Below are 25,706 nucleotides of genomic sequence, written 5' to 3'. Positions count from 1 at the left end.
GCTGTTCAGGGCGGAGTGATTTGGAGCGCAGGATGCCTGCGGAGCCGAGCGTATCCGTGTATTGGTGTTGCTGTGTGCACGCAAATCGTGTATTGGTGTTGCTGTGTGCACACTAATCGTTTTAAAAACGTTAATCTGATGATCCGCTGATACGGTCTAATGTAAACATGGGCTGAATTGACCGTAGGTGTGAATGTGAGTGTGAATGGTTGTCTGTGTCTATGTGTCAGCCCTGTGATGACCTGGCGACTTGTCCAGGGTGTACCCCGCCTTTCGCCCGTAGTCAGCTGGGATAGGCTCCGGCTTGCCTGCGACCCTGTAGAAGGATAAAGCAGCTAGAGATAATGAGATGAGTTCTGTTCAGTGTTGACTTGGTTTTGAACTGTTTCAGCCTTTCTTCATACAAATTGCATAGATCAACTAGTTTGAAGACCACTCCTCCTGAGCTGCCACGTTGGGTTTCTACTGTGTGTAACTAACTCCGCAAAAATGATTTGGTTGATTTCGCCCTCTTGTTCATTACCATCTTCTGACTGTAACTTCTTAAGACTTGATAAATGTGCCCGTTCCTTATTGTACAATGCTTTCAGACAACCTCCATGGTATTTGAGCTCTTGTGCAACTACATCTCCTGCACTTAATTTAGCTAAAAGTTTCTTATCTTGAAGATTTGTTGCACATTGGTGTAGTCGCGTGTTAATCTTCATTGTCATCGTCTCGTGCAGTTCAGAACGGGATGATGGTTTCTCGCATATAAAACATTCATCAAGGCAGTGTGGTTGCTCTTCTGCTGTGGTAATAGGCCTTTGTCTTGTAAATTTAGGTGATGGTTGGTCGGAACGATTATCATCACGTGGCTGGTGTCTCTTTTGAGCTCTTTGAAGTTTGGTGTTATTAAACTTCAATCTACACGACTCGTGATATTTTGCATTGTGTTTTATCAGGGCAGCTTCTATTCCATCGCCTTCATCTATTCGCTGAATGTCAAGAGGAATGGGCATTTCATTGATTTTGGCAAACTCCGGAATATTAGTAGACAGCGTTCTGTAACCAGATTTAGCAGAGTCAGTTGTAGGTGAAGGAGATTTGAGTGATTCATTTTTGTCTTCCTGACATATAAAACATTTTGACCAATCTGTGATATGCTTCTCTTGAGCAGACAAAGATAGTCGAATTCTTTTCGACATAATTATCAAAACAAATGATCAAACAAACAAATTCAAATGTAATTGCAAAAAGATACAAACGCAGTAATAAGGAAAATGACTTGTCACTATCAATAACTGAAGGCCGAGGGATTATCCTTTTACCACCTACAGCTATAACACTTTAACGTATGGGATACAGCTAGGTTCGAAGATGGAATTCCTACACCTAGCCCGATCGTTCATCCAGTGCAATTTAACTCCCGTGCGATCTGTACACCATTCAAGGGACTTTTAGCCCCGTCCCTCTTGGCTCGGCTCTCCCGCGTTGGCACACTCCGTCAATTCGGATACGACATCACGACCTGTATATACGGGGCGGATCGTAATGTATTTGGGAGACTTTGTATCAATAAGGAACAAAGCTTACACTGAACCCCATGCCGAGTTTAACGGCAGTAAATTGCACCATTGTGCCCTGGTAGTGTTTGCAATTTACTCTTTTGAGAATATAAAACAACAGTTTCTTAGTTGCCCTTTTGAATCAAACTTTTATCATGCTCCTGAACAGTTTTGATCCAGGTTGAATTATTTTGAAAGAATAGTCATTATAACTTCACTCACATAATAACCAAAGCCTTCTACATTAAAATTGTGAAAATCCGGCCAAAAAAACGACCACGATAAAGATATATGTCCATATTTCGGAAATTTGGTTGTTGAAAATGACGCCATTTTGAAAACGGCGGCGGCCATCTTTAAAATGGCGGAAATCGCGATGGCCAACGATTGTTTTGGAAACAGTATGGTTTGATCTACATGTGTGCCAATTTTCATGCTTTGCTCACCAAGTGAAATATTCTGGTGAAAATTTCATGTTAGCCGCTACACTAATTGCTCGGAAATATTGTGAATGTGAGTGTGAATGGTTGTCTGTGTCTATGTGTCAGCCCTGTGATGACCTGGCGACTTGTCCAGGGTGTACCCCGCCTTTCGCCCGTAGTCAGCTGGGATGGGCTCCAGCTTGCCTGCGACCCTGTAGAAGGATAAAGCGGCTAGAGATAATGAGATGAGATGAGATGAGATGAGTATAAATACGGAGGTTATTATAGAAAATCATGCATGCTGATTGGTCGAGAGATTCTGACTGTTTCTAGATAATCACCTCCAGCAACTCGGCAAAATGGCAGCCAATCGCTTCATCACAATAAGTGAGGAAGAATTACAAATGATGAAAGAAAATGCTGTTCCTAAAAGCACTAAAGATGCTACAAAGTTTGGTCTAAAACTATTCAAAGGTAAGGTGGAATTGTGATTTACTTTATCTATTTCACAACAAAGTATTTTATGTGGGGCGGCACGGTGGTGTAATGGTTAGCGCTGTCACCTCACAGCAAGAAGGTCCAGGTTCGAGCCCTGTGGCCGGCGAGGGCCTTTCTGTGCGGAGTTTGCATGTTCTCCCCGTGTCTGCGTGGGTTTCCTCCGGGTGCTCCGGTTTCCCCCACAGTCCAAAGACATGCAGGTTAGGTTAACTGGTGACTCTAAATTGACCGTAGGTGTGAATGTGAGTGTGAATGGTTGTCTGTGTCTATGTGTCAGCCCTGTGATGACCTGGCGACTTGTCCAGGGTGTACCCCACCTTTCACGCATAGTCAGCTGGGATAGGCTCCAGCTTGCCTGCGACCCTGTAGAACAGGACAAAGCGGCTAGAGATAATGAGATGAGATGAGTATTTTATGTGACTTGGCTTCGATAAGTGATAAGTCTGCATACATGACATTTGCATGCCGCTTTTGAAGATTGAAATAAATTATTTTTTAAATACGATTTTAAAAAAATAATCACCGGTGTATTTATACTCAAACAAATATCCGCCTCAGGCTTAGTGAATATCAGTGAATAATAACCTCGACTTCATCTTGGTTATTATTGAACAATATTCATCTCAGCTTTGGTGAATAATTGTTAATTATTTTGGAATTCTGCCTCTCTGGTCCCTTGAGTATTAGTTTAATTACTAGTACGCACTGATAGCATAATTTATATTCACAGTTTTTAAATCTTAACTGAACATTCCAGATTATATTACATAGACATGAGTGTTTTACTGGGAAATACGCCACTCGTATTTTTCATATGAACTACATCCGGGACATGGAGAACCAAAACCATGACATAAATCTCTATATATCACTTGTGAGGATATTGATGAATTGTTTTGATAAATTTGGCAACTTTTTGTTTGTGAATGTGACTATATAATAAAAAGAAAATCACACGTTGGCTTGAAGATATGAAGTTTATCTTCTTGTGTTGAAACTCTTGCATTTTTCAAACAAAATACATTGTGGATCTGAGTGACATATTTCCTGATATCTTCAACAAGATGACGCCACTCCCAGTGTTTTCCCGCTGACTTGACGCGCATTGTCAAAATGGCAAATCGGTTCAAAATTTAAAATTCTTTTGATGAACCTGCGTATTTTTTTGTGGATGTGTCTATAGAATCTAAAGAGCATTACACTGTGGCACGAAGATATGAAGTTTATCTTCTCGTGTTGAAAAATTATCACTCATATATATATATATATATATATATATATATATATATATATATATATATATATATATATATATATATATATATATAAAACTTCATATCTTTGCGCAACCATGTAATATCCTGTATTTATTTACACTTGCCTGAATAAAAAAAAATGCTGATTAAATTATTTCAAGAGGTAATTAAGTTTGTAGGGAATTACAGCACTTCCTCTACTCTGGTCATGGTTAGTTTTACTGATTTTGTTGTATAAATGTTGTGATTCATTGTGCTGTCTTGTATGTTTTTATTACACAATTTCTGAACTGAAGCTTTTGTTTTCTTCAAATGAATGTACTTTCTCTTGCATGGTGAGCCCTTGAACAGTTTTACGTCTTCAGAAAATCATGTGGTACTATTTTTTTCCTTATGCAATACAAATGTTGAGCAATCATTATTGCCATTTGGTGTTCATTCTTAAGATGTAGAGTATATGCCAGTAGATTAGATTACATTCAGGTGGGTGGGTGGGTGTTTGACTGCCTGTGTGTTTGATCCGATTTATACATCCCGTACACTTTTGCAGTAATTTAAACTTTTTAGACTGGGGTTGCTGACAGTTAGATGACTTTCCTATGACACACTTGTATCTCTGCCAAATGCCATGGAATACTTGAATCAAATTGTAATGGCTTCCTCACCTTCTAAGGTTCATGCAGTCCTTAATTTAGATTCAGTGCAGCTGTTTCATTCGAGTTCCCACCTGGATAGAATCTTGAACAACTTAGGTGGGGTTTACATTAGACCGTATCAGTGGATCATCAGATTAACATTTTTAAAACGATTAGCGTGCACACAGCAACACCAATACACGATTCGCGTGCACACAGCAACACCAATACACGGATACGCTCGGCTCCGCAGGCATCCTGCGCTCCAAATCACTCCGCCCTGAACAGCGAGTGCCCTCTGGAGGGTGCGCACTCCGGCCCTGCGCAGCTCACAGAGCGCGCGAGTATAGCGCACGAGCAGTGATTCGGGACTGAGCCGCTGTGTGTGTGTGATCCCAACGCATATCACTTACCACTTGCAAGTGGAAGGATGGCAAGCCTAAAGACAATCATAACTACACAATGGGCAGTATTTGCATCAGTATTTGCAGTATTTTCATACTTTTATGCTCTTTAATGAAAGGTGATACAGGGCGGAAGTCCGCACCGTTTTTCAGCAGTCGCGTCACATGACCAACGCCAGCGAATCAGGAAGGTGGATGTCACAGTGACGTTGTCCAATGACGACGCCAGCTAGAGCTCAGCACAGCGTATCCGCGTATCCGCGTATTCTCAATGTTTACACAGCACCGGACCAGACACGATCTGGATTGAATACGTGGACCCTGGCGGATTCCCGTTTCCCGGCGTTTCCAGGCGTTTTAATGTAAACGGACAGTGCATCCACGAAGAAAACGAGACAGATACGGTCTAATGTAAACTTGGCCTTAGTGTGAGGATTAACTGGTAAGAAAGAGACTATGTTGGAGAAGATAGCAGGTAGAGACTGGCAATGACTAATATCAGTCTTGAGTTGGGTTTAAAAAAATAATTAAAAGTTTAGAAGGATTTTTGCAGTTATGGAGGAAACTGAGGGCATTTGGAATCTTCCTGCATGTCTAACTTGTGTCTGGTCATTGTATGCCTGCTCAGATTCCAACTGACTGAACTGACAAGATTAACTAATTCAAGTAAAAGTCTTGATGTTTATTTGATGTTTTGTTTCATTTTGCCAGACCACTTTTACTTGCTGGATGGCATCCACTGAGCCTCCAGATGTGCCCTTTTCTTCTTTCACTCCAGCTCATTTAGAGCCATATTTCAAATCATGGGAGGTTTCATCTGTAATAAGTGACTAAGTGTAAGTAAACAGATGCAGATATGTTAACAGCACCAGTAATACAATACCCAGCAACTCCTACTTTACTAGACAGGCAAACTAACGCACACTGGGGAGGTTACTCCCTATCCCATCCAGCCTTGTCCGGGGCAAAGAGTGATTACACTGGGACAATAGCCCAAGCTGGTCTAGACAGACCACCTGCCAGGAGAAAGAAAAAGCCTTAATCAAAGTTAAAGAATCTCCCAGCATAGCACAGATTAATATAAACCTCCAGGCTCTTTATAATCTCCTAACCCCTCACTTGGAACACCTAGGGTCAGAACACAAGTTGTTCAGCAAGAAGAAGTTGAATGAGCTGCTAGAACTGCCTTGATTAAATCTCCAGGGGAGGGGGGCGGCTCCACTGTACATGGCTCTTGGCAATCCACAGTCATGCAATGGGTCTCAAGTATGTTTAGGTAAGGAGGCTTTGTTCAGTGTGTTCTCAGATTAGAAAGCTGTCATGAAGCTTTTGAGCTTTGATTCTTCAATTCTGGACAAGCGTTTAACTGACAGCCTCACATGCCAACATGCTATCAAAGGAAATGTATAACTGATGTGCTTCTAATGAGACAGATCACTCTATTTCCAACTCACGTTGCATTTATTCAAACCTTCAGTTCACACACCAGGGGAAAGCCTCAGGAGGAACATGTATTTAATGCCGTAACTGTGCTCAAATTAGTCAGGGTTGCAGAGAAATTCTTTTAATGGGGATATGCAGATACTATGCAGTTATACACTTCTGTTAAAGTGCACACTAATTGACTGGGGAAAAAAAGTATTAGATTATTTAATTCTCAAAGTTTAGGAGGCGCAGTTGGTCATGTGTCCACTCAAAAATATCCAAGAAACTGTAAGTGAGATAGGTTTCCATTTCTTAGTAATCTATACTGACCTAGACGATTGAGTGCAAAAGTAAAAAGTTGATACTGAGCACATTTTGGATAATCCATTATATTTTATAGCAGTTGGCAGCATGGTGGCCCATCACGGTTCCTGGTACAATACTGAGCTCAGGTTACTGTCTGTGTGGTGTTTCTGTGCATGTTCTCCCATGTCTGGGTGGGTTGCCACTGGGTTCTCTAGTTACTTCCAACCTCCAAAATATATGCCAGTAAGTAGACTGGCACAGATAAATTGTCCATAGGTGTGGAGGGGTGTGCGTGGTGCCCTGTGATGCACTGGTGTCCCATCCAGAGTGTATTTCCTCCTCAGGCCCACTGAATAGGCTCTGGATTCACTGCAGCCCTGACCAGGATTAAGCGGTTACTAAAAAGTGAGTGAGCGAGTATTCATCAGTTAGGCAACATTTTCAAATATCATACCATTCCCTCCTGTGCCCTCATCTAAGAACTCTGCTTGTTTAATGAGGAGAATGTGAAAAAAAAACATTGTGTAGTTCCTAAAGTTAAATTAGAGGCATTCCTGTTCTCGGGCTGGTGCCTAATACATGCACAATCAGGCTAATTAAACTTAGGCCTGTAAGAAGGAAAGTGGGCTGGAATTCAGGATGTCAGTGACCTTCCTTTCACAACTACACTGAAATCCTGATATCTAGACTCCACTGCATTAATTAGATGCAGAACAGTTTTTTACCTGTTCTTTTCCAGTTACCACATACTACTATTTGCACTGCACTCACATTTTTAGGAGAGGTGCACCTGCCCAACTTCATTTCAGGCTGCTGACGGTTTCTCTCATCAGCTATCGCATAGAATGACCAAATGACCTCACCTCCTCTCCCACGTTACCTGCTAGTGTTCTTCCCTTGGACTTATTTAATAGAGGGGTGGGGGCACAAAGACAGGCTTTATTCTGCCCCCCACTCATGTAAAGATGAATTCCTCTGGAATTCCTACCCCCCACATTGATGACGATAGGCTTTTAAAGGTTTTTTTTTTCTTGCTCTAGGGAAGTCCTGATTAAAGTTTGAATACAATGATGAATATTAAAAAAAAAATCTTCTCCCTCCAACTTTCATGGGGCACTAACTACTTTGCCTAGGAAGAAGGGACAGTCTGGCATTTCTCCCAGCACCCTTACTGTGATTGATAGAGTAGCCACAAAAGGGGAAACATTGGTCTGGTCATGTTCTTATAAACATCAACACACTGCTTAGGAAAAGCAGGCCTCTGCTTTCAGTGCCAGACGTGTAAATAAGCTTCCCTGTGGGAAGAGGGGGAACTACTGCGCTGTGCAGTGCTCTCACGTACACCAGTAATCATTACCATTGTTTATACTCCAGAGCATGCACACAAAAATGCAGGCATTTGTCTTTATGTGGCTATTGCTGCATATCAAATGAAAATGCATCTCAGACCTTCCAGAAAATTCTTGAGGATGCAGCATGTAACCAAGGGCTGTGTAACCAATCATAGTGTTGACGCCCTCTAGAGGCTAAGAGCAGCACTTGTTTTCTTTGCACTAAAATATTGTAGAACTGTGACATACGTCCCCAAAGTACTGTAGTACAGCACGAGAGCTGTCTGCTTCTGCACCCATCACTCCCCTGCTATCTATTTTTATGTGAAATACTGTAATTTAGAAGTCAAATTTCCTAAAATGTTCATAGAACCTATTATCACAGAGACGATTTTGTCAAAAATGGTCTGTAAAACATATTTTATCTGACCAGGTTTTAACAATTACATTATAGGTATACATCTATGTATATAATCAAGAGATGCAAAATATTCAACCTGAATATGACCAAACATTTTACATTGCTATTTGGTTCTCAAACTGGTCATTCATCATCAATGGCAGACCCTTACACAGCATTCACAGTTGGACTTTTTTCTGCTTGGCAGCTGAAGAGAAAGAGATTATGATTCTGTAGTATTTCTACACCAAAGGTATACAACTAGATACAATTCTCTCTTGCACATTTTTCTCAGCGAAGTTGGCAGTAACCATCTCCAAATGTTATCTAAACATTGTACAGCATATAAACTCTAAGCATATGATGAATAACCTTCTGTATTGAACAAAACTAGATGTCCTTCCCTTCCTATTGCTGTGTGTGTAAGTTTTATTTTTACTGTTGTAGGTGTTTAGTTTCTTATATTGTGTATGTATTTATCCTCTGGGATTTGCTTTGGGGGGCTGCTAAGGGACCATTTTGACATGTGGGATGATGGAAAATGGCATGCACAAGCAATATTTTTTAAACATGATGGATGTGGAAAGATTTCCATGTGTTCATATTTTTTTTCCATAGTCTGAAATGATTAATCTCTAAAATGAATCTGATCAGTAAGGGACTGTAAGGATAATAAGCCATGATGAAAATAAATGTTTTTTTTCTTATGCTACATAGAACATAGAGATTTTTTTTTTATTACAAATGCAGTCTTCTTTACCCTTTACTAAACCTTCCAGCAGTCAGATACATAATGTACATACAGTCACATTACATATACCACATCAAATTTTGTGTGAGTGCATATAGCCTGCAAAACCTCATGGCGTAGGCAAACATGTGGAATTGGAAACGAAATGTTTAGAAAGTTTAGAGAATGATCCAGATTGAAAACTCTGACAATGAGTGCAATCGAGTAACATGACGCAAATGAGATAATGTTAATGGGTGACTTGTCTAATAACACTGATTCATTCTAAGGGTACTTTTAATAGACTTTGACAGATAGTGGAATCATGTAATTATAAAACTCAGGCTGGACTTTTCCTGTCAGTGCTGCAGAGGGTGGGGGTGACGTTAGGGGCTCACCCTCTAAATAAACTTTGGAGTTCAGGACCGGCGGAGAGCTGAAGTCATCAGTTAGCGCATGGAGAGAGTGTGTTGCGCCGTGGTGCAGACAGACAGAGAGACAGAGAGAGAAAGAGAAAGGAAAGAAGAGACAGAGTTGCTCAACTGTGAAACTTTTCGCTGTCTAGACTGCGTATTTTAAAAAAAAAAAAGTTGATATTTTATGTGAAAGTTGTAGGTAAGAGAGTGTGAGATGCGACTGGAACCCGGACCTCCTCCTCCTACATACCGAATCCGATAAAGTTGCGCTCACACACCTGGACACAGCGCGCTTTCTCCACCGGGGAATACAGAAGAGACAGAAGCACAGTGGATAAGCCACAGTTCCAGCGTTTCTTCATGCCAACATTTCGTCCCAGTTCCCATGGTTCGTGGTGCGACAAAGAACTAACACTTGTCTTTTGCTATGAAATCTGTGCAACGGATGGAAGACTAACGAGCTGTCGTCTGAAATGCGCTACACTGTGTGGATACCCAGCTTTTAGCGGCTTCTATGAGGATTTCTTACAGGATGGTGGTGCCGAATTGGCCCAGATGTTTTTGGGCCATTGTAAATTCGCCTGAGCAGAGTCGCGGCTTCTGGCTGTTGTAAGAGCGCGCAGTGCATTACACTTTCAAAGACATTAACATTGGCAAGACAAGCATCCTTCCTCCCGGTTACTATGCAATTGCAACTAATCTGCACTGTATTGATCTTGCGCTGGATGGAGTTCGCAAACTGTCAGCATCACACCTCCAGGCACCGGCAGCACGAGCGTAAGTAGCCTCGCGCGCGCGCTCTTTGGGGCGAGGCTTCGCGCGCACCTGCACACACACACACACACACACACACTCCTTGGCTTCACGCGCTGTTCTTTCATGGTGACGTTTTTCAAGTGCTGTTTGATAGAAAGGCTTCAAAAGCCTAACAGACGCTACTGTGCGCTACAATGTAACTGACTTAAGCACAAGAGTCAGGTGAAGGTGGCTGCACATTTTTAAAAGAAGAGACACGAGTGCTGTACAAAAATGAAATCTGTAATAAATATCCAAAGAAAAGAAAATTACTTTATTAAAGGATCCCCCTTGAGGATCAAAAAGTATCACTTTGCTGTTTTTGCGACATACTTTTATAGCGTTTAATGTTTGCATTGTTTAAGCAGAAGATCGCAGATTGCTGTGCTTGCTGGATGAAGTACTTATGACGTCAGTTTTATAAACAAGCAGTATGAAATCTCTTTGCATTCAAAGGCAGTGGTCGGATTGAATGTGTGTGTGTGTGCGTGTAAACTACATTTGGCTCCAGTTTGTGTTTGTCGGATCGAGTGAGCGGTGAGGACGCGCTGCTCTAACGGTCAGTGCTGAGGAGAAAACCGGGGCTCGGTGTGCGCGTGAACAAACCTCAGAGCTACCGAGAGACTGAAGGCAGAGACTCGGTGTGAGAGGAAATGTGCTGACTGCAGCCAAACTCACTTTCTACAGATGCGTAAAGTATAATCTACAGGCCGATCCTGAACTAACGCAAACACAGGGATTGGTGCAAGAATATTAAGAGCCTAAAACTAGAAACCTCCTAAAAAAGAACTTTCTCTTATATATATATATATATATATATATATATATATATATATATATATATATATATATATATATATATATACTGAGCATTGCCTTTGCGACCTTTGTATATCCCAAAAGTGCGCAAATGTCTCTAGATGGCGAACTGGTTTGTATGGTTGAGAGGGTCAAAGACATTTTACAGAATCAAATTACATAGGTGGAGTAATTATAAAGCAACCCTGAAACTGTAACTAAGATAGATAGATAGATAGATAGATAGATAGATAGATAGATAGATAGATAGATAGATAGATAGATAGATAGATAGATAGATAGATATCACTGATTATTATTTAAAAAAAGTTTGATGGACACACGCACACACAGAGAGAGAGAGAGAGAGAGAGACTATCAGAGGAAAATGGCCTGTATGAAATGGAAAATGTGGATATTGACCTATCATGATCTAATTCTTATGTGTCAGAGAGAACTGCGGTTCAGGAGTTGTACTTTGCATAAGTGATTTGTGTTTTTATGCCCACAATAAATATCTTTAATCCTCTGTCAGGATGCTAGTTCAGTAAACTGAACATCTCTGGTATTATTATTATTATTATTATTATTATTATTATTATTATTATTATTATTATTATTATTTCATGGTAATAACAGAGGAAACTTCAAGTTCAGGTTTCAACATATTGCATGACATTTCTTTTGATCTCTGCTGCACGAAGGGCTAGAATGGAAATGTGTGTAAATGTATATAGAAAAATCTACATTGTCCTGCTAATGGCAGGTTAGTCAGGTTAGTCAGGTTAGGCAGGTTAGTCCCATTGCACAAATCATTGCAATCTTCAAACAAAGATTAATTAACAAATTCAAGGCTGCCAACTAAGTTGTGATCAGTTTTTGTGAGACAGAGAGATCACAATATGAATTTACAGTGAGTGACCCAGCGGACGCCTGACCTCAAATGCTTCCTGCCTCCTGCCTGAGTAGTCCTGTGTCAATGTGCCATAGATTTTTTTTTTTAATAGACACATGTTATTCCTATGGTTAATAATTACATTGATTTTATTAAGAATAAAATCAATAATTGATTTAGTGTTTGCAGCCTGGGATAGTGTTTTATGTTCCTCTAATTCACTGTGGTATAACATTTAGTATGACTATGCATGAGTTGCTGCTGCTTGAATATATTGGCAAATGAGTCATGTGGATGTAACGGAGCCTTCAGATGCATTACCATCCTTGTGCATTGTGCTGTTCCATTTTTTTTTGCATGTTATACCAGTACGCAGTCTCCATAAATGAGCTTATGTGAATTAAATATGCCAAATCCAGGCAGTATTCATCAGTGTCAGACATGTATTTTGCGTACTTCATTTGAACTAATAAACTGTGTGTGGCCACCTCATATAATTAATATCTCAGGAAATGAACTGTGTTCGATGATGACTCGGAGCAGAAGTCTCTGGCCATGGTTCAGTGTTGTGCCTTAATTCTTGAGTCTGAAATACTGCCATTTAATTAACTTTTAACAGTGCCTGCTAATAAGCTTGATTCTGCGGAAAGCTTGTTTTGTGGTCTCTGGGTTTGAACCATGACAAAACAATTTGTGAGAGTTTAAATATTAGAGCTGCTAGTGCTTCACTTGTGCAAGTAGGCCCAGAACTTGTGGCAGCACGAGGGCAGGCAAAATTCCTCTGCGTCAAGAGTTCTGTGAATCAGAAGGTCTTGGCAGGAACAAATGTGGGCAAATGGACAGCAGTTGTAAAGATTGCAGAGATATGTCAAACAGAATATCCATGATCTATTGCAATCTGTCAGCCAAGGCTGAACTCAGGGAATCAGGAGAGAAAAAAAGATGCTCCAGCACAGTTCAGTGGCATGGAATGCAAGAACAGGGAGAGAACAGGTTGAAAACACCTCTTCACTTGAATGGTATGGAGAGGATAAACCTTCTGTTTATCTTTGTATATTTTCATGGAGATGTCTGAGTGCAGTTAGGAGGGAACAGTTATGTACTGCAGTTCATATTCAGAGCAGACTTACAGTTTATCAGTGTGGTCTAAAAAGTAAAAATGACAGTGTTTTATCATGTTTGTATCATAAATGGAGTGATAAAGAACATTTTGATGCATCGTTATTATTTTTTAAAACTTGAAAACAGGTCACTCGCTGAATAAAAGCTTACAGGCAAATAATTTCTCATAATCACAGGTTGTTTTTAGGATGCTTTTAGTCATGTCGTTTTGAGTTCATTTCTATGAAAAGAATGTTACATATCTTGGTCCCCTTGAAGACTGGGACAGAGCTCAAGCACACTTACTCTTGCCCTTCCCACAACCTCTCCTTATATAACCTGTATATTCAGGTCACTCTTTCCTATCATCTGAGCCTCTCACCTGCAAGAAACACATGGAACCGATTGACTTCAATCAGGAGTCCTTTCTCATGCAGCCAAGGAGCATCATGTATTTTTAAACTCAGGAATTCAATGAGGTATTTAATGTAAATCAGTCACTTTGGCGAAGATCTGTAGCCTGCACTGTTAAGGTAATGTAATCAGTGACCATATGCTCTATACTTTATTCTTTAACTGAATGTTGTCCTGAACGCTTGACTGTTTGACATTAGTTTTTAAAGTGTAACAGTGAGGCCTCACATTTGCACTGCTGTTTTCACTGGCTTTGTGAACTGAAGAATTGAAAGACAGTATGCCCTGACTGCCAAAACTGCTCTGCAGTCTACACAGTTTTCCTGGTTCTGAAAATCACTCCTTATCAAATCTATTCCCTCTATGTTCCAATTCACATCAATAATGGAATAACACAGTGACTTGCACATTGAGATAACGCAGGAGTTGATGGATGGAGGATGTTTTCGTGTTTGTGAACATGTTTGCAGGGCACTGTTCCAACTTGTTCTCTTGGTCTCATGCTGGCATGAGTTTATTTCTCTGTTTTTTTTCCACAACAGGGTCGTCCTGTCATTAAGGTTATGAATGCAGCTGCTACTGTGCTGACATTTGCGTGCAAACCCCAATATGCAGCAAGTCTCTGCTGATTAGTTTCCATGGCAGGAGAATGCACAGATGAGGGTGCTTCCTGTCGTGTTTATTATTATGCTACATTATGGTCATTGTCACAGCCTTAATTAATAGCTTTACTCTTTCTTTTTCTCTTTCTTTAACTGAACCTGGAACCATTAAACTTTTACAAACATTCATTTTGCTTCAAAAGGTGGAGAGGAGCCAAATTCCTGCTTGTGGCATTTTTTCCAAAATATTCTACAAAAACATCGAGGTGTATGAATGTTATGGCCACTTTAATCATTGTTCATATCCTGGAGTTGATTTGTTTAAATGTTACCTGAATAAATTTAAATCCAAACCAGAAACTGAAATACGATTAGGTACCACAAGGCTATAAATAAAGAATGGTGAGCTCAGTAATCTAGCTATTTTATAGGTAGGTATAATGGTTAGAGGGGAAAATGAGAGAATGTTCTAAATGAATAGTAAAACAAATTCAGCTGTTCAGCACGGAGTCATTTATTTTCTTGTGAATTGAAAGATACACATCTAGGAATGTGCAAAACCATGAAACATATACACATCACGTATATATCTGGGAAAATGCAAGACTGTAAAACGTCTGATCTGTATAGATAAAACAGAGTTCCTTAATTTTTTCAAAATCTGTTTTAAATCCAAAAAGAAGCATATCATTATTGGCTTCTGTTTTAGATTCAGGCAGTAAATTGGAAGAACTGTGAACATCCTTACAGTAAAATCTGCGTTTGAAGTTTACTCAAAGCTCTTTTTTTTTCCCTTGTGAATTTAGGAGGTCCGGGATGCATGGGAGGCTGTCTGACCTGCTCGCCTTCAAACGGCTGCCTGACGTGCATGCCCAGGCTCTTCATTCACCTCGAGAGGGATGGCATGAGGCAGATTGGCGTGTGCCTGGCTTCCTGTCCCAAGGGTTTCTTTGGTACTCGCTCACCTGAAAAAAATGACTGCTCCAGTAAGAACACTTACTAGCCCCTGTTTATAAACAGTCTTAAAGATGTAATTCTAGTGGGTTAATAAACACCATGATGAGTAACAGATCTGTGTTGTGTCATTCAGAATGTGGCTCTGAGTGCGACACCTGCTTTGACAAGAATTTCTGCACACGTTGCAGAGCAGGATCATATCTTCACAAGGGGAAATGCCAAGAGAGCTGCCCGGATGATCTAGTGCCCAGTGACATCAAGAGGGAGTGTGTTGCACGTGAGTACCCTTCTCTCATTGTACAGATTTATCACAATTCAGTGGTCTAAGAGGAAATGAAATAGCTACATATTATAATAACTGCATTAGCAGTTCTGAAGCTAGGAATCTGAACTCATGCACAAATTGTGAAAAATCATATGTTCAAGGCAATTTGGTTGGCTTTCATGGTAAGGAATCATTACAAATTATTAAATGACGTCTAAGAAATTGTAATAGGATTACTTTCTAGAAGAAAAAAAAAATAACCACACTACTCATTAGCTTGCATTCAAATTGCTGTCTAAAACCCAAACAAATCTGTTCCGACTAGAAAACATAAGGTTGACAGACATGTTAAAGTATTTTATTAAGCAAGAAATAACCAACCACAGTAAATGTAGTGTAAAAGTCATGATGAGCACTGTCTTTGCCCTGAACAAAAGTAACATTGCATTACAGTGCAAGGTTTAAATTATGAATTCAGCTAATACTACTCGAAAACTATTATATAATCTGACAGGCAGTCAGCTTCAAATTTAATCTTAATAAAATGGAAATGTAATAGAGCTGGGTAAGTGGTTCAACATGCTACATAATTAGATGCTTAGACGGATTACTCATCAGTGGAAAGTTCTTACAGGCTTAGGCAGAGGTCACACATCACAGTATTGCTTTTTTATATTCTTTTTACTGCAAGTAAATTGAACAGAATGATGTAATAATGTATTCTTAAATGTACTGTCAGTAATTTTAAAATGTATGCGCACTCATTTAAAATGTATGCTCACTCAAGCATTGGTGGCATTATCTTTGCCTGTACCAGCAGGCTCACACAAATTCTGTAAGGGCTGGCACATTTATATATTCATCTCATCTCATCTCATTATCTGTAGCCGCTTTATCCTGTTCTACAGGGTTGCAGGCAAGCTGGAGCCTATCCCAGCTGACTACGGGCAAAAGGCGGGGTACACCCTGGACAAGTCAGTCATCACAGGGCTGACACATAGACACAGACAACCATTCACACTCACATTCACACCTACGGTCAATTTAGAGTCACCAGTTAACCTAACCTGCATGTCTTTGGACTGTGGGGGAAACCGGAGCACCCGGAGGAAACGGGGAGAACATGCAAACTCCACACAGAAAGGCCCTCCCGGCCATGGGTCTCGAACCCGGGTCTTCTTGCTGTGAGGCGACAGCGCTAATCACAACACCACCGTGCTGCCCACATTTATATATTACATTACATTAATGGTATTTAGCAGATGCTCTTATCCAGAACGACTTACAACATACCCAGAGCAGCTGGGGGTTAGGTGCCTTGCTCAAGGGCACTTCAGCTATTCCTGCTGGTCCAGGGAATCGAACCGGCAACCTTTTGGTCCGAAAGCTGCTCTCTCTCTCTCTCTCTCTCTCTCTCTCTATATATATATATATATATATATATATATATATATATATATATATATATATATATATATGCAAGACAAGCAACAAAATTTAAATTAAGCCTGTAAATGTAATGTGATTATGGTAATTTAAACAGTATTGTCTTACTTATAATGAGGTACTCTCATTGTTCACTTCATACACCTGCTCCTTGATGCATTTATCTAATCAGCTAATCATGTGGCAACAGAACAATATATAAAATCATACAGATACAGATCAAGAGCCTCAGTGAATATTGACATCAAACTTCAGACTGGGGAAAAAGTATGATCTCGGTGACTTTAACCCTGGCATGATTGCTGGTGCCAGAGTTTGAGTATTTCAGAAGCTGCTGATCTCCTGGGACTTTCACACACAACATTCTCTCGAGTTTACACAGAATGGTGCGAAAAACAAAAAAACATCCTGTGTGTGGAGGGTCTGCAGGATGAAACACCTTGCTGATAAGGAAGCTCAGAGAACAATGACCAGACAGGACGTCAGGTAGTCTGAAACTCAAATAAGCACTCTTGACAACTGTGGTGAGCAGAAAAGCATTTCAGAATGCACACTATATCAAACATTGAGGGGTACAACGGCAGAAGACCGCATCAGGTTCCACTCCTGTTAGCCAAGAACAGGAACAAGAGGAAAGCTGCTTTCTTACAAAAATAAAAAATAAATGCCAATTTAAAAAAGGAGAAAAGACTTCCTTTAACTGAGGTTAAGGTTTGAGTCAGACCTAGGGGTAGTCACTGCATTAATTAGCTGCATTAATAATTACTTAATTGAAAGCTCCTCACAAGGAATATACAACTGTAATACAAATGTGCATGTATGTGTTTGATGGTCTTACAGCATGCCCAGTGAACTGCGAGTCCTGCCTGAACAGTGACACCTGTACAAGGTGTATATCAGGTCATTATCTACTACATGGTCAGTGTCACAGCATCTGCCCTGAGGAGTTTGAGCCCAGCGAGCAGTCGATGGAGTGTATTCCTAAAGGTGAGTACACACCAAGTGTGCAAGTACATGTTTCACAGTGAGAAAAGGGGAGAATTCTGTTGATTTTGTCCTCACCGTCTCATCTCTTGTTTCAGTGCATTGTGAGGTGGGAGAATGGAGTGAGTGGGGGCCGTGCTCACGGATAGGGAAAACGTGTGTTGGAGAAATAAGTCGCACACGGAAAGTTCTGCAGACCCCCAGTCCTAAGGGCAACCCCTGCCCTTCAGCCTTAGAGAAGAAAGAATGCTTTGTTAAGAAAAAGAGATGTGGTAAGTTTCAGCTGATGTGTGTGTGTGTGTGTGTGTGTGTGTGTGTGTGTGTGTGTGAGAGAGAGAGAGAGAGAGAGAGAGAGAGAGAGAAAATCAAGTCTAAAACCTCCTTGTTGTGGGTGAGCTTCAGAGATTTTGGGGATGTAGTTTGAAAAATACATGTAGGCCTCAGGTGTTGCTTAAGGTGTGATACAAAATCATGTGGCAATGTAAATAATGGAAGTTCTGGAAAAATTAAAAAAAGAGCTTCAAGAAAGGTCACTCGGTGTGAAATTAAGCAGGGGAAGATGGCACAGCAAACAAACACATATTATTTATTTGTAATTATTACAGAACAAACAGATTGCCTATTCTGTTTGATTTTCAAAATCATTATTTTCCCTCATCAGCTCTAATAAACTGTTTTTAATCGCACATAGACATCTGGAATTTCAGACACTGTCATAATTTTAAAATTCCGTTTTTAATTTTTGCAGTCCTTAACTTGACTGATGTAAAGGACATTTATTGCTCAGAGTGGTGTGTATGTGTGTAAATAACTACAAAATTATGACAAAGGTCAAAAGTATTTAAATTTTATCACTATTAGCTTCACGTTTCATAGAAATTAAACTTTTTTTTTAATTAAGCAGCATAAATATTTTCCAACTGGGGTGGGTGGGAGCATTTAAGAACTGGCTATGTTGTTAAAGCATATTTATATGATTACACTCTGAATGTTTGTTTGTTTGTTTGTTTGGACTGCCGTGTTTATGGCGTAGAACTGAGCTTTGTGATAGATAACAGACCAGCTTTGTAACCACATCCCTGATTAACTCCTGGTGCCTTGTGTGAATGTGCATCAAGTTTCCCAGACTGTGTGTGTTGGTTTATGATCCTCTTTATCCTTTTATATACTAATGAATTATATGGCATATTTAAAACAGAGCTACTCCCAGATCCTAGGCTTAGATCCCAGATCCTAGCAATGAGTCGGCATGATTTTGATCCACTGGGGCCGCCAACAAGGATGAGTGTTACACACTACAGGCTCGGTTATTGACCTTGTCTCCGACTGTGATTACCCAGCTGCCCCTGCTCCTGGAACATCAACTGAGCACTAATTATCTGCCAGGGCTCTGTCCCATCCATGTTTATGTTTTGCGTACCTCAGCGGGGTCAGTGGTCCGACCCCCGCCAGCCCTGAGTAATCCCAAGCAACCCTCTGACACTGATACATCCTCCCCCTCACCACCCATACACACACAGCTTTATTCTTCCTCCTGCCAAATCCTTCCTCTCTGCTTTCCCCTAACTTGTCATATGTTTTTCCCCTCCATGCTTCCTGAGCTTTATCATATGCAGCCTGGTCCAGTCCTGAATTCTATGCCCTAGTCATTCCCTTTCAGCTCATCTGTTTTATTTATTTATCTAGCCATAATCTTGAATACAACTCAAGACAGGTAGCACTGACTTGATCTGTTCCCAATTCAAACTAGGCACCCTCTGGATATAAATGTCCTGGCCTACCTTGTTTGAGGGTTAATTTACCCTCGAAACCACTGTCCTTTTATTTGTCCCTGCAAGAACAGCCACAACAAAGTGTTGAAGCCTAAGGCATTCCTCCTATGGGACGAAACAGAGCCCTTAATCCCTGCCTGGCTCCTGCCAAAAGCCCCTGGACAACAGCATGCCTGTCCACATCCTCATTAATGTAATTCTTGCACTCTGTCCTCCATGTCATATCTGGTTTGAGCTATCCCCTGAAACACAGTCCTGAGCACCGAACAGCACTTGAAGCCAGAATTGTGAACCTGACTAGAGAACCTTCTGTGATTTTGGGACACACTGCAGATATGATCTGTGAAAATTATAAAGTGCTGTTGGTCGGTTTCTCATGTAGTCTTCAACTTCCTCTTCCTTCTTTACCCTTTTTTCAGTCACTCTTTGATTGAAAATTATAAATAATCAGTGCCAGATGATGCCTATGTTGAAATATTGACATTGAGCTGAGAAACATAAGCAACTCCAAGCCAAGCTTTGGCAGCCAACTTGCTTTTAAGGGTTGCAACATGTTTTTGAGGACTGTGAGATTCAGGCACCGGCTAGTTTGTTGATAATACATGTGTGATGAATAGATCCATTTTCACATGGCTGCTTTGTACAGATCCAACTTTAAATGGACTCCCCCACCAATCCCTCATCCAGATCATCTAACAAGGCCTTCCATCTGCTCCAGCAATGGTGACCAGATGCTGAAAAATGTGTTATATTCTTGAAGAAACGGCCTGTATAATGGTATCCCATTTGGAATAAATGCATCGCTTGACAGTTTATAGGAATGGTAGACAGCCTTCTAGCTTTGAAATAGACCCAATAAACATATCCATAATGATCTGAGCAGCACCCTGATGGTGTTATGGCTTGGTTTGTAGGAAACGCAGAGATTATGACTAATCCACTGATCTCTAAATCGTTATGACAAAGAAAACAATGTGCGCAGAGGGGACTTCCTGTGTATAAAGAGCTGGGAGAGAGGGAGGGGGTGTCAGTGTGAGTGAGTGATGGGCATGGAATTACTGTGTGTGTGTGTGTGTGTGTGTGTGAGAGAGAGAGAGACGGCTGATCAGTCGCAACTGAAATGAGACAGCTTTCTCATAACAATCCTAACTGACTAAAGTCTGTGGGAGGCATGGTGGGGTCTGCCTACTCAAGGAGAGCGTGAGAGATAGAGGAGCATTTGTGTCTCCTCATGGCCGACACTCTCACCCTTCATTATTTGTGCACATTTTTTAAACAGCTATGGCTGGTAGGGCCATGTATCGGTCTGGCCGGACCCCAGGAATGTGCAGGTCAATGTGGGCTGCAGTGGGCAGTCTGTCCTGATCCCTCCAGCAGCAAAGAGAGCAGCGCTGATTAATCATGTCGGAGTGGAGGGATGCAAGCGGGGGAGGCAGCTGGGTGTCCACCTCAGCACTTTTCCAATCCTCCACACAACAGAGCTCAGCCTTGCTCCACTCATCCACTGATAAGCCCCCGGCAGGAATTGAAATTGGCTCGTTGGGAGTGTTGAGCAACACCAGATAAAGTAACATCAACAGAATTTTATTTTAAGGTCTTCTATTTTTGACAAATACAAATCAGAAAAGGGAAGATATGCCAAGTGTGCTGCTGAAAAAACCCCCACTAAAAAATAAGAAACATTATAAAACAAGAGTATCATGTGGTTTGTTGGAGCACATCATCTGCATCAATCAGAGAGATATTATGTGTCTTTCATTATTCAGCATGAATATTTTATATATATCACTGTGAGAATGAGTAAATTTGTAATTTACCATTTTGACAACTCAAAAAAAAAGTACTGTATGTTTATTAGCTAATACTGTAGGTATTCTCCACTTATAAAACTCACGGCTTACTATTCAGGAAGCGTTGTGAATCATTCAGTAAATTACAGTAACTACAGTAAAATGAAGAGTAGAAAAAATAAAGTTTCTAGTTACATGAAGGGTAACTATTTTCGACTGCTTTAGTAAAGAAGAGGTGGCAGTGTTGAGGCGTTCATGTGTTTCCATGGGACATATTTATTTGGAGCTGAAAAAAGACTCTGCTAACACTAACATTATTAATGCTTGTTTTAGTAGGGAAGGGAGACAAAGGCTTACGTAAAGGAGAGCGGAAGAATCGGAACAACCGAAAGGAGAAAACAAACAGTGAGGGCCGTCGAGAGCGGAAAAGAGCGAGAGAGCGGGAGAGAGATCTGGGCACCCGGGAGGAGGACAACAGGAACAAAACAGAACAGCGTCGCAAAAAGACCCAGAGCAGAGACACTGTAATGGAATAGGGAGGATCTGCACGGTGATCCTCTCAAATAACCCTCCGCTGGTTCTCCCACCCCTCTGCCCCTTAACCCCTCACTTTCAGGGGTGCTGCTGCTACCTGTATAATTTAAATGTATACTGTATATGCACAAGAGAAAGGAGGCACTGATCAGACAAGTGACATGAACAGTGAAGCTAACCCTTCTCTCTTCTGGCTCAACGCTCTCAAAGAGCATCTATTGCTCATCTGACATCTTTCTCATGCAGAGGAGTCTGGCATTGAGTTGGAATGATTTTGAACTCACTGTAGTGGAATGGGACCTTTATGAAACAGCAGGCTGATGATGTTGACTCAGACGCTGCCCTGGTACAGCATCGCTTTGTGGTTTGAATGTAGATTTGTTTGACATTATGTAGAGTTGCTATTGTATAAACGTTGATCTTTTTTTTTTTTTTGGCTGAGTAAATTAAAAGCGAGCGTGCTTGCTGGTGTCATGGACATTACCTGTTGATATGACTGCATGATGGACTGATATAAACCCACCAGACAAAAGGACATGCTGTGGTTTTACTGGATAAAGATGTAATGGTTCTCCCTGCATTTTTTTATTAATCTTTTTTTTTTCCAGTGTCCTCCAAGTAAGGAGGAGTTTGCCTGTCTGTAGTAGCAGAATCCAAGCTTTAATTAAGCCATGTGACCAGAAACCAAAAGCACCTGTATGTTCAATAAATAATGATGTTTGTATCTTTCTTTCCTTTTTTTTTTGGCCTATTCATGGTAAGTAAGGAACTGTAAACACAAACATTTACAGAATCGAACTAAACCTGCCACATTAGTATGGTGAGAACCATATGATATACATTTTCACAGGTAAATATCTATTATTATTCTATCCACATTCACTGGATATGAGCAATCGCACATTCTGATTGGCTACTCTACTACTAGGATATCAGCTCATATACCGTGAGTAGAGTAAAACAAAATGGCGGAGCGTGTTGCTGAACCAACCGAGGATGAAATAAAAATTCTACTCAAAAACAAGCCCCCCCCCCAAAAAAAAAAATGACAAAAAGCAACAAAATATGGAATATAAGTATTTGATGGTAAGAACGCATCTTTTTTTCCAAGAATTATTATAGCATTTTTCACAAATTGCTACTGTCATTTCACCGGTTTGTTTACAGGGTGGCACGGTGGTGTAGTGGTTAGCATGGTCGCCTCACAGCAAGAAGGTTCTGGATTCGAACCCAGCGGCTGGCGAGGGCCTTTCTGTGTGGAGTTTGCATGTTCTCCCCGTGTCTGCGTGGGTTTCCTCCGGTTTCCCCCACAGTCCAAAAACATGCAGTTAGGTTGATGTGGGGCGGCCTTGGGCTGAGGTGCCCTTGAGCAAGGTACCTGACCCCTGACTGCTCCCCAGGCACTCTGGTGTGGCTGCCCACTGCTCTGGGCGTGTGCGCATGCGCGTGTGTTCACTGCTTCAGATGGGTTAAATGCAGAGGATGAATTTTACTGTGCTTGAAGTGTGCATGTGACAAATAAAGGTTTCTTCTTTTAAGCAGGAATGATTTTGTCAGACATTTTGTATAAAGTTTTTATTTATTGAATTTGCAAAAAAAAAAGGGGGTTTTCAAAATCCAGTGAATGTGCATAGAATAAAAGTTATTCCACTCAATCTCGTCATACATGGCTTAGCGCCAACTCAGTGCTATGCGCCTCATCGGCAATCAGCTCATGCACGACTCAGTTTCGTGGAATAACTGAAATATCACTAGAACTGCTATAACTGGAGGCTACAAACCCAAAAGCATGCTATAATGATTTGCTGGGCCATATTACAATCCTAGCATACAGGCTCACCAGCAGTAGATATTTTGGGGAGCGGCAAAAGGAAAGCTTAACCTCTGTTTAATATAATCATACTTGAAGGGAATGCCAGACCTTCACATTGCTTGGGAGTATCATAAATCAGCAACGTGATCCAGATTGTAGCTACATTCCAAAGTGTTGTTGAGACAAGGGCCGTTTACAAAACAATCCACATTTTGAGGTCAACGAAAAAAAAAAGTTAAATACAGAAAATAGGACATGGATTTAAAATAATAATAATAAAATATCAGCAATAAGCAATCGTAAAAATGAGAGAGTAAGTGTAAACACAAGGAAACCACTGAAAACAAGCACTGTCCATGATGAAATAAATAAAGAAGCCATAGAAAACACCTGGAGGGAAAACCTCCAAATTACAAAAATTTTCATAAAGAGGGAGTCAAAAATAAATAAATAAAATCACATACAGGAAGCCAATCGTGTTGGAAAGGGTTCCTTTCATGGCCAGTGTTTCTCATGTGAGTCTATACAGTTATTATATTATGCTTCTTACAGACTCAAAATACAAATCAAAGCAAAACTGTGATGGCTAAGAAGCAGTAACTGTACGAGAGCAAGAGAATACTCCCTAATGAAAGAGGCAGAATATGTTTTGATTTTAGATTTTTTTTTATTCTTTTTGCTGGAAACCATATGAAGAGGCAGAAAGCATAAGTTAATAGGTACATCTTGCACAATAATTAAAATCACTGAAATAAGAAAATCAATAGTTTAAAAAAAAAAACGCATAGAAGTAGTCAAAACAATTATATAAGCTTGTTACATGACAAACTGTAATCAAACCAGCACTGGTACATCTCATCTCATTATCCCTAGCCGCTTTATCCTGTTCTACAGGGTCGCAGGCAAGCTGGAGCCTATCCCAGCTGACTACGAGCGAAAGGCGGGGTACACCCTGGACAAGTCGCCAGGTCATCACAGGGCTGACACATAGACACAGACAACCATTCACACTCACATTCACACCTACGGTCAATTTAGAGTCACCAGTTAACCTAACCTGCATGTCTTTGGACTGTGGAGGAAACCGGAGCACCCGGAGGAAACCCACGCGGACACGGGGAGAACATGCAAACTCCACACAGAAAGGCCCTTGCCGGCCATGGGGCTCGAACCCGGACCTTCTTGCTGTGAGGCGACAGCGCTAACCACTACACCACCATGCCGCCCCAGCACTGGTACAAACAGTGAAAATTACTGAAGGAATAATTTTGCTAATATTATTCATTCATTCATCTTCAGTAAGCATTTTAACCTAGTTAATACGGAGCCAATCCTGGGAACACTGGGTGTCAGAATACACCCTGAATGGGACACCAGTCCATCACAGGGAACCATGTACACAAATATTCAGAGATGGAGGCAATTTAGAGTAGTCAATTAACATACTGACATGTTCCTGGGTTATGGAAGGATATTGGAGAACCCAGAGGAAACATGTGAAACACTGCACAGACACTACAGACAGTAACCTGAATCAGGGACCCTGGAGCTGTCACGTGGCAATGCTACTCACTACGCCATCGTGTCACTCCACAATAATTCGTTCATATCAATTTGATCCAAATAAGTCTCAGCAAAGATATAACAGCTGCCTAAAAAGGTCGAAGTGAATTTTGTTAGTGTATTAATCTCTTTTTCTCTGAATGAATACGGCAGTTGAGAACAGCAGCACCGATTTAACACATTTGCAAAGTACATAAAAAACATTCAACCCTTAGGATTGGAACAGATTGAAACACCCCTGAGGGCAACACAACAATGGGACGTCAAGGCATCAAGCACACACACTCACGCACACACAAGGCTCAAGAAATCATTCTGTATTCATCAGGACTACACTGCAAAAAATGATCTCTTGTTGAGAGAAAATATCTTTAATATGGGTGAATTTATCTATTATTTCTCATTAGAAGTTTACTAGAACTCAAATATAAGCTTATTTAGCTTACTTTGAGACGCTTTTACTAATTTCAAGTCTTAAATTTTCTTATTCTATTGGCAGATAATTTTGCTTCTTTCTAGAATTGAATGCTTAAAATGAGCAAAATTATCTGCCAACAGAATAAGAAAACTTAAGGCTTGAAATTAGTAAAAGCGTCTCAAAGTAAGC

At 40.7% G+C, this 25,706-nt stretch overlaps 1 protein-coding gene across 4 annotated transcripts; it reads left to right on the top strand.

The window, feature by feature from the left end:
* The first annotated feature begins 9,366 nt into the window (after window positions 1–9,366).
* rspo3 (R-spondin 3) lies at window positions 9,367–22,447 on the top strand. Of its 4 annotated transcripts, none has more exons than XM_060922269.1 (6): window positions 9,367–10,147; window positions 14,782–14,961; window positions 15,066–15,209; window positions 17,484–17,630; window positions 17,726–17,899; window positions 21,526–22,447. In XM_060922269.1, the coding sequence occupies exons 1-6, from the start codon at window positions 10,054–10,056 to the stop codon at window positions 21,723–21,725; spliced, it is 939 nt and encodes a 312-aa protein (XP_060778252.1). In that variant the 5' UTR covers window positions 9,367–10,053; the 3' UTR covers window positions 21,726–22,447. The 4 variants fall into 4 exon arrangements, with proteins under 4 accessions (XP_060778252.1, XP_060778251.1, XP_060778254.1 ...); XM_060922268.1 differs by having other exon boundaries at window positions 9,368–10,147; window positions 21,523–22,447; XM_060922271.1 differs by lacking the exon at window positions 9,367–10,147 and adding an exon at window positions 10,699–10,861 and having other exon boundaries at window positions 21,523–22,447.
* The last annotated feature ends 3,259 nt before the right edge of the window (window positions 22,448–25,706 follow it).

Source organism: Neoarius graeffei, chromosome 5 (genome assembly GCF_027579695.1).
Source record: "Neoarius graeffei isolate fNeoGra1 chromosome 5, fNeoGra1.pri, whole genome shotgun sequence".
Taxonomy (NCBI): Eukaryota; Metazoa; Chordata; class Actinopteri; order Siluriformes; family Ariidae; genus Neoarius; species Neoarius graeffei.
Note: the sequence above shows the minus strand (reverse complement) of the source record. Positions and strands in the feature narration are given on the sequence as shown.